Source organism: Marmota flaviventris, chromosome 1, assembly GCF_047511675.1.
Source record: "Marmota flaviventris isolate mMarFla1 chromosome 1, mMarFla1.hap1, whole genome shotgun sequence".
Classification (NCBI taxonomy): Eukaryota; Metazoa; Chordata; class Mammalia; order Rodentia; family Sciuridae; genus Marmota; species Marmota flaviventris.
In genome coordinates this window covers 210,387,120-210,395,996 of record NC_092498.1, presented here as the reverse complement: position 1 = coordinate 210,395,996, position 8,877 = coordinate 210,387,120, and the positions used below count along the sequence as shown (strand labels likewise).

At 58.8% G+C, this 8,877-nt stretch overlaps 1 protein-coding gene across 1 annotated transcript; it reads left to right on the top strand.

Annotated features, from left to right (window-relative positions):
• Nucleotides 1–2,163: 2,163 nt before the first annotated feature.
• Nucleotides 2,164–3,845, top strand: Ier2 (immediate early response 2). The gene has a single exon (XM_027955156.3). It carries the CDS (start codon nucleotides 2,287–2,289, stop codon nucleotides 2,956–2,958), a length of 672 nt encoding a protein of 223 aa, XP_027810957.1. The 5' UTR covers nucleotides 2,164–2,286; the 3' UTR covers nucleotides 2,959–3,845.
• The last annotated feature ends 5,032 nt before the right edge of the window (nucleotides 3,846–8,877 follow it).

The window sequence follows — 8,877 nt, the reverse complement described above, 5'->3', positions numbered from 1 at the left end:
AGTGGGAATTCTGCGGGGACTTCCGCTGGACTCTCCACTCTTCTTCCCTACAAAAGGCCTGTGGGAGGGAGGAGAGAGCAGGGGTCGCCTTGAGATCGCCTGGGGGCGGGGTGGTAGTGAGCGGGGACCCCGGAGATGTCCGGGAGGGTCACCTTCCAGAGCGTGTGTGCAGGTGGGTTCCCAGGCCCGTCTCTGCGTGAGTGCGAGGTCTGTGAGCCGGGAGCGGGGTGCTGCGCAGGCACTGGACTCCAGGGGACCTCTGTGCGCGTGGCGTCTCCGTCTAGAGAGGGACTTACTGGGTCACCTCCTGTGCGACAGAGCCGCCTCGGTGGGGCTCCCGGGAAAGCACTTTTTTGGGGAGAATGGAAGGAAGCCATCGCCTGAACGGAGGGCTCTCCCCCCCGAGGATCGGGGCGGGGTGTCCGAGGGGAAGGCTCGCCCCCACGTGGGGTCCCACGGATGGCGCCTGGGCTGGGGGTGTCAGTATGGAATCTGCGTGGTGGCTAGCGGGACGGGGAGGGAGGCGTCCCCAGCAGGTCACCGCCGAGAGTGGCAGGATGGCAGAATGGGGAGGGGCCTTTTGAGGGGGAGTAATTGGATTCCCACGTGAGACGAGAGGCGGGACGTCGTGAGGGTGCCTGAAGGCCGGGGGAGACCGCGGGGGGCAGGACGGAATAACCGGGTGACCTTGTGGGGGACAACTGGGGCCTCCCCGGAGGGAAGGGTGATCAGCCGGCCGCCCCTCGTGCTGTCGGGGTCGCCGGGAGACGCGGCGGTAACCCTGAGGTCGCCGCCTGCAGCGGGCGAACCGCCTCCGCGGGCCCCAGAGGGAAGGAGGCGAGACCTCCCCCTCAGCGCTCCCCACGGCCGAGGCCCCGCCCCCGCCGCCCGGAAGCCTGCGGCCGCCAGCGGCTCCGGCGATCCCGGCCCCTGCCCTTATATGGGCAGCCGGAAGCAGCTCTGGCGCCCGCTCGACGTCACTCCTTCCAAATTTAGCTGTGGAAGTCAGCGGGCTCCAGTGGCGGGAAGCCTCTGCTCGCCAGTTGTGCGTCTGGGGGCACTCCTTAAAGGGCCCACACCATGAATCAATGGAACCATCGGAACAGTGTGTCTCTTCCCCTCTCAACTGGAATTAAATTTTCTTGGAGCAATAGCGCGTGGCGGAGGGAGGGCCCGATGGTGATTTTTCTGCTTTTTGAGTTTTCAGCTCCCACCCCTATCCCGCCTCCCCGAGAGGAAAGGCGGAGCACGGCTCAATTGTCGGTGGTGGTGGTTGGGGGGGGTCAGCAGCCACGTGTTCACTGGGACAGTCCTGCCACTGGGTCCACTGGCTCGCGAGGGCCAAGCCTATCTGTGGAGGTCGTGCCTCAGGAAATGGGAATGCTTGGTACTGGGTGGGGGACGGCAATCTGGGCTGTGCTCTGGGGTCCGCGGATATCCGCTGCCCGCCGGGTGACTCCCTCTGGAACCAGCCAACGCCATCCGCCTCTTTACCACCTAAATACCAGGAAAATGAGGAGGGCTGGTATTCGCTAGATAATTTAGAGCTGGAGGCCCCAGTGGCCCCCTTTCATCGCAGCAGCCCGTTCATTCGTTTAGCAAATACTTGGGCGAGTGACTACCTCGTTTTTCCTAAGTAAAGAAAGCACACATCTTGTATGTTCTGTGGAGTGAAGATGAGGGATCAGATGTTAATGAAAGGAAAATCCTTAGCAGAGCCGGGCATGTAGTAGGCGCTTAGTAAGTGGCAGCATTGTTACTGATTCAGAAAACATTAATTAGACGGCTCGTTGAAGCCAGGAGCGGTGCCCACGGGGGATGTACGGGTTCCAACGCGGGTTTTCCCCAGTGAAAAGGGAAACTTGCCGCCTACGACCCGCTGGCGTCGCCGGATGCGAGCACATAGGTGGGCTTTTGAGCCACACCCGCGATTCCTCTCCCCGGGTCCTGCGCACGGGATTCTACGAAAGGAGACCACCCAAGAGCTCAGTGTGCTGGAGGAGATCGTCCCTCTCGCCGGGATTTCCGTCCCTCTTCCCGGCTGGTTAAATTTCACCCTGTCGCTTTAAGGAGTGGCCACCTTGTGGTGGAAAGCCCGGATGCGGCCCTCTGATTGGGCGGGGCGTCTTCATGACGTCACTCTAAGTATAAAAGGGCCCAGGTGGCCGGAGCCCGGGCAGAGCGTTCTAGCAGTGTCACTGCGTGGGTTGGCGTGTTGTTCATAGTACACCTGCTGCCAGTCCTGTCCGTCCCAGGAGTACCTGCTGCCCTCACCGTCGAGCTGCCATGGAGGTGCAGAAGGAGGCTCAACGCATCATGACCCTGTCGGTGTGGAAGATGTACCATTCACGCATGCAGCGTGGTGGCCTGCGCCTTCATCGGAGTCTGCAGCTGTCGCTGGTCATGCGCAGCGCCCGGGAGCTCTACCTCTCGGCCAAGGTGGAAGCCCAGGAGCCCGAGGTGTCCTCGCCTCCTGCCAAGTCCCCGGACCCCCGCCTGCACCCGCCGCGGGAGGTGGAAACCCCTGCCGAAGTAGCGCCCCCCGACGGAGAGCAGCCTTCCCCGGAGCCCATGGACACGCAGGAGGAGGCATCGGGAGCCCAGGAGACCTCTGCCCGCGGTGCCCGGCCTCTCGCCAAAGTAAGCCGCAAGCGGCGGAGCAGCAGCCTAAGCGACGGCGGAGACTCCGGTTTGGTCCCGAGTAAGAAAGCCCGTCTGGAAGAAGAGGAGGAAGAGGGCGCGTCGTCGGAGGTTCCTGCCCGCCTCCTACCCGCTCCCGCACAAGCCGAGGGCGCCTTCCCCAACCTGGCCCGCGTGCTACAGAGGCGCTTCTCCGGCCTGCTGAACTGCAGCCCCGCCGCGCCCCCGACGGCGCCCCCAGCGTGCGAGGCCCCGCCGGCCTGCCGCCCCGCGGACAGCATGCTGAACGTGCTCGTGCGGGCCGTGGTGGCCTTTTGAGGACCCCAGCGGCGCTACCGGAGCCCAGAGCGCGCGCCGAACCGTCGGCTCGAGTGCGCAGACCCTTGGCGACGTCCCCCTGGGGATCGCCGGCGGGAACCGTGGAGAAGAGCCGCCGCCCGGGCTGCTGAGAGGCTCGGAAGGGACTCTGCCCCGGGGGAGCCGTCGCCCTCGTGAGCTGCGGCGGCTCCAAGGAGCCGGCGGCGCGGGCGCCTTCTGCCGCGACCTGCGGCGCCCACAGGTGCTTTCTCTCTGGACAGAGACGCGGACCTGCCCCTCCGGCTGGAGCAGGGAGTCTCCTCAGGTCGGACTTCACTTTTCACGGGGCCGCGCTGCCCTCCGGGGTTTCCAGCAGCCGGTGTGCGCGCCGCCAAGCGCAGAGGACCCCGGCACTCCCTGACCCCCTCCACGACATACTTGTGCAAGCGGTCATCGTTGCGTCACGGGGCAGGCGTGGGGAGCTTCCTGCTGCTGCGTGGGCTGTGGGTCCGCCTTGGGGCGCGGGAGGAGCGCGGCCTGAGTCACTCGCCCCCGCGTGCTGCTGCTGCGGAGCGCCTCGCAGCCGAACTCTTTGGATTGAAAATTTTTCTCTTCTGGTGCGTTAGGAGGTGGCGAGTGTGGTCCCAGTCCCAAACGTGACCCACGGACACCATCCCCCCAGAGCGAATGCCGGGTCTGAACCTCGGAAGCGGAGTGGGGGAGGCGGCGTCCAAAGTGCGCTCCTGCTGAGCCGGGAGCCGCCGCTGGCCGGACTGGGCCCGCCGGGGGAGGGCGGGAACTCTCCAGGGCTTTTGTAGGGTGTTTACCTTTCCTGTGACGAATTCTGAATTCCCCATCCACCTGGCGTTTTGATAGAAATGTCAGGGAATAAAGACAATTTGAGTAAAGGCGCTGCCTGTCGGCTGTTCTTCCCGGGCGGGGTCAAAGGGTCAGGAGCCGGCCTCTGGGAACTCGTCCGACCAGTTACCACGTGGGCTGGACGAGGATGGGCCCCTTCTCTCCGCAGAACCTCGGTGCCGTGGGTGCTCCACTGCGACTCCCCAGTACCCTCCCCCAGGTTTGGGGTTTACTTCGAAATTCGGGGGCGGGGAAAGTTTTACCGAGTTCAGACATGGGGGGGGGTGTGACTTCCAGGTCCCGCGCCCCAAACCCGGAATTGGGAGAACCAATAGCTCCTGTTTGAGCCTTGAAAGACGAAGGTCTTCTCTGGACTTGAATTAAAGAAGCCAGCTCCGGTGGGGTCCCCACCGAGGGGGGTGGAGTTGCGCAGGAGCTTTGGAGGGTCCCCTTCCAAAGGGGAGGACTGGGCCCAGAGGCACATTACCACCGAGCGCCACCCCAGCCCTTTCTAAGGTTGCAGCTGCACAGACCCCTTTATTCATTCATCTTTATGGGTGCTGAGGACTGAACCCAGGGCCTCTGTAGACATTTTGAGGTCTCCCTAAGTTGCTGAGGCTGGCCTGGAACTCCTCCTGCCTCGGCCTCCCGAATGGCTGGGATGGCAGGCCTGCGCCTCTGCGTGGGGATCCCGATCTTTCCGGAGACGCGGCGCTTTGCTGGGATCAGGAGGTGAGTTCCCAGGCTCACTTTCCTCATCTGTGAAACGGGCCCCCGACGGCTGCCTCTCCACGTCTTAAGATTTAGAAAGGTCCCTGCAAACCCTACCCATCTGCCTTTGTCCTGCCTCAGCTCCGGGTCAGCCACGCTGGGTGGAGACAGCCTCTCACCCACGTTGGTCAGCTCTGAGGCTGTAGGCCCTGCTCCGCCAGGGGCAAGGGGCGGGGCGGGGGATGCTGTTCAGAGGACAAAAGAATCGCAGGTGCGGGGAGCGGGTGGCAGGCGCCGCCACAGCGCCTGCCCCGCCTCCGGATGGCTGGCTCTGCCACGGCGGGTCTCCCGTGATCCCAAGGGACTTGACCCGAGGCCGGAGGGTAGAAGGAGGGTGCGGTGGAGGGTGGGCCGGCTCCGGAACCTGGCCGCGGTCCTCCAGGCCCGCGCTTCCCTCCGGCCCCCCTCCCCTCCCCCTCCCCCTGGGAGGCGAGTGCACCCAGGGCCACCGAGCCAGCTCGCCCCCTCCGGGGCCTCCTGATTTCTTCCGGGAAAACGTGGGGGGACTCAACACCACCAACTCCGAGGACCAACCCACAACTCCCCAAGGGTGGGGGGACCCAAGCCCCATATTCCCGAGAGCCTGGCCGGCCCGGGAAGTCCCTGGCGGCCGGGGAAGGGACCTGGCCTCGCATCCTGTCGCAGGAACCGCCGGGCCCTTCCTTCCGCGGGAAGCTGCTCGGCCGACCCCGGCCCCCCGCGGGGCCCGCTGGGGGTTTCCGGTGCCTGGCCGCTGGAGGTTGGGACTAGTGATGTTGGGGCAGACGACAGGGCCGGAAGAAGCCACCTCCACACATGTCCCCCTAGGACTTAACCCTTGTCAAGACCCCCTGACCCCCCACACCTGGCTAAATTTAAAACGGGGAGGGGGGCGCTGCAGCTCAGCGACAGAGCCTTTGCCTAGTTTGTGGGAGAACCCGGGTTCCAACCCCAGAAACAGGGGGAAAAGTGTCACAATAAGCAATTTCAGCGAGGTCTGGAGTTTCCACACCATTACCTGGGGCGGGCTACTGGGAGGGAATGATAGGGCAAGAGTTGCGAAAAATAAAACTGCCAGACTGTGACCCGCACTCCTCAGGGAACCCCGGCCCGCAGCAGGCTCCTCCCCAAAGGCGGTCCCCTGGTGTCTGAAATCCACCAAATGGGAAGCAGCCCCCACGCCCATCCCATGGGGCCCATCCCACAGGACGGGTCCAGGCCACGGCGACTGCTTCATAATCCCTCCCCAGAGGGCCAAAGGCCTGCAGGAGAGGCCTGCGGATGGCAGCCCAGGAACCCTGAGCAGAGTAACCAAGGCCAGCTGCGGAAGGCGTGGTCTAAGGAACACACTCCCCAGCCTGCTGTGCAGCCCTGAGCCAATCACTTCACTTTTCTGGGCCTCAGTTTCCCTGGCTCTAAATGGGGGGAAATAATAGTTCCTGTCTCTTAATTTTATTGAAAGAATTTAAGTGAGCGCCAAGGGTGCAGCTGCATGCTGTGCAGAGGCCCTGGATTCAACCCCCAGCACAGCACAGCAGTAGTAGTTGTAGCAATAAGTGTAAGTGCCCAAGATGGACTCCTGCTGTCCATTCCAGCCCCTCAACTTGAATGGTAACACCCACCGCCTGAGAGCTTCTTTCATTGTTTTCTTCCCTCATTCCTCATCCAGCAGAAGATGCTGTCAACTTGACCTCTCACCAGACTCCAAGCCTTTCCCCACCTTTATGGTCCATTTGTGTGAGCTGCCTTTGCCTGCTAGAGGGTAGTGGCCTCCATCCTGCCTCTTCACCAATCTGTTCATCACTCATAAGAGTGATGTATAAGAGACAAATGTCTGGTTCCACTCTTGTTCCCCCCCCACCCCCGTCCCATCCTTACGGGCTTTCTCTCTGCTTGGAGAATAGGCCAAGTATGTTCCAGCCCCAGGGACTTTGCACTTGCTGTCCCTGTCTGCTTGCAGTGCTCTTCTGCCAGATACCCACATGGGCACCCTCACTCTTTCTCTTCTCCTTCTCTGAGACGGAGTCTTGCTAAATTGCCCAGGCTGGCCTTGAACTTGCTATCCTCCTGCCTCAGCCTCCTGAATAGAGTAGGGGTAGCTGGGTTTATAGGTGTATGCCACTGTGCCCAGCCTATTCTCACTTTCTTCAAGTTTCTATTGAAATGTCGCCTCCTTGGGAAGGCTTTCTTTAACCTACCCCCCCCACACACACTCTCTGCTGCTGTGCTCGGTTACCCCACTTCAGCCCTCCTGAGAGCACTGCTTACCTTCTGAAATGCTATACACGTCACATATATGTTCTATACCCCCACTCAGCCAGTCCCACCAACGTCCAGCCCCATGTCCCTCCCACTAAGTACTTGATTTACTCAACCTGTGGCTTCCCTGCAGCTCCCAATCTCCCAGTCAGGCAAACATGTAATCCCAGCTACTTGTGAGGCCAAAGCAGGAGGACTGCAAATTCAAGGCCAGCCTAGACAACTTAGACTTTGTCTCACAATAAAAAATAAAAAGTATGGGCATGAAGTTCAGTGATTCAGTGCCCCTGGTTTCAATCCCCCAGCACACACACACACACACACACAAAAAAAAAAAAGTCCCAAACTTCTGGGGGTTGAGGGTCTGGATCTTTCTCATCTGCTTTATAGCTCTACTATTATTTACTTAACATTTATCTCTGATTTAATTTTTAATCACACTCCATGCTCAGATTGTAACATTTCTTTTAAGTTACAATGTAAACAAAACTGTGGTAAAATCCTTCGGATACAGTAGCCAGTCTGATGTTGCAGGTAGCTTTTTTTGTCTGAGATTAGCAAGTGATAAAGACACATTATTACCAAGGATATGGACAGCATACTGAAACGGGAAGAGACTGAGGGATTCAATACCAAGTCATTTAAAAAACATTGAAATCTGGGGCTGGGAGGTGTAGCTATGTTGGTAAAGCACACACAGAGGCCCTGGGTTTGATTCCCAACACACACACACACACACACACACACACACGGATACTATATAATTGTGTCAATTCAAGCAAAGTGGCACATGCTTGTATTCTCAGGGATTTGGGAGGCTGAGGCAAAAGTATCACAAGTTCAAAGCCAGCCTCAGCAATTTAGAAAGGCCCTGAGCAATTTAGCGGGACCATAGGCAACTTTGCAAGACCCTGCCTCAAAATAAAAAATAAGAAGGGCTGGGGGGGCTGGGGATGTGGCTCAAGCGGTAGCGCGCTTGCCTGGCATGCGTGCAGCCCGGGTTCGATCCTCAGCATCACATACAAACAAAGATGTTGTGTCCGCCGAAAACTAAAAAATAAATATTAAAAAAAAATTCTCTCTCTCTCTCTCTCTCTCTCTCTCTCTCTCTCTCTCTCACACACACACACACTCTCTCTCTCTCTCTCTCTCTCTCTCTCTCTCTCTCTCTCTCTTTAAAAAAAAGAAAAAGAAGGGCTGGGGATGCCAGTCAATGGTTAAGTGCCCCAGGGATCAATCCTGGTACCAAAAAAACCCCTAGGTCGTTATGGGTAAGAGCCAGCCTGATCTGGACCCAGCCTACTTCTGCAATAACCTGAAATCACCTCCTTGTAACACTGTCCTGTGTTATGTTCCAATACTTCCTCCATCATTCCAGCCACAAGAGCTTTGTATGTGCTGTGACCTCCCTCAGTCTCTTTTCCGCCTCTGTGCACCTTGTTAAATAGGTCTTTTTTTTTTTAAGCGAGAGAGAGAGAGAGAGAGAGAGAGAGAGAGAACTTTTTTTTTTTAATATTTATTTTTTTTTTTTTTAGTTTTTGGTGGACACAACATCTTTGTACATAGTGCTGAGGATCGAACCCGGGCCGCACGCATGCCAGGGGAGCGCGCTACCACTTGAGCCACATCCCCAGCCTGTGCACCTTGTTAAATCAGCTCAGCTCAAAGGGCAAAAACCTTGGGGTTTGTCTGCACCCCCACCCCTGCCATCTTGGTCCATGATCTCTGTATTTATTGACACTCAAATTGAGAAATTTGGGGTCTAGAAATATAATTCAGTTGGTAGAGTGCTTGCCTCACAGGCACAAGGCCATGGGTTCAATCCCCAGCACCCCCACACACATACACACACACTAAGAAATCCCCCCACCCCTGCACTGAGGATTGAACCCAGGGCCTCCTCACATGTTAGACAAGTGCTCTACCACCGAGTACATCCCCAGCCGTTTTAGAACTTTGAGACATGGTCTCTCTGAATTACCCAGGCTGGCCTCGAATTTATGTTCCAGACTCCTGAACAGCTGGGATTACAGGCATGGCGCCACCGCACCACGTGGCCGTGTGTGTGTGTGT

Excerpts from the sequence above, each read along its gene's own strand:
- Ier2 (XM_027955156.3), top strand. The coding sequence starts at position 2,287 with ATGGAGGTGCAGAAGGAGGCTCAACGCATCATGACCCTGTCGGTGTGG.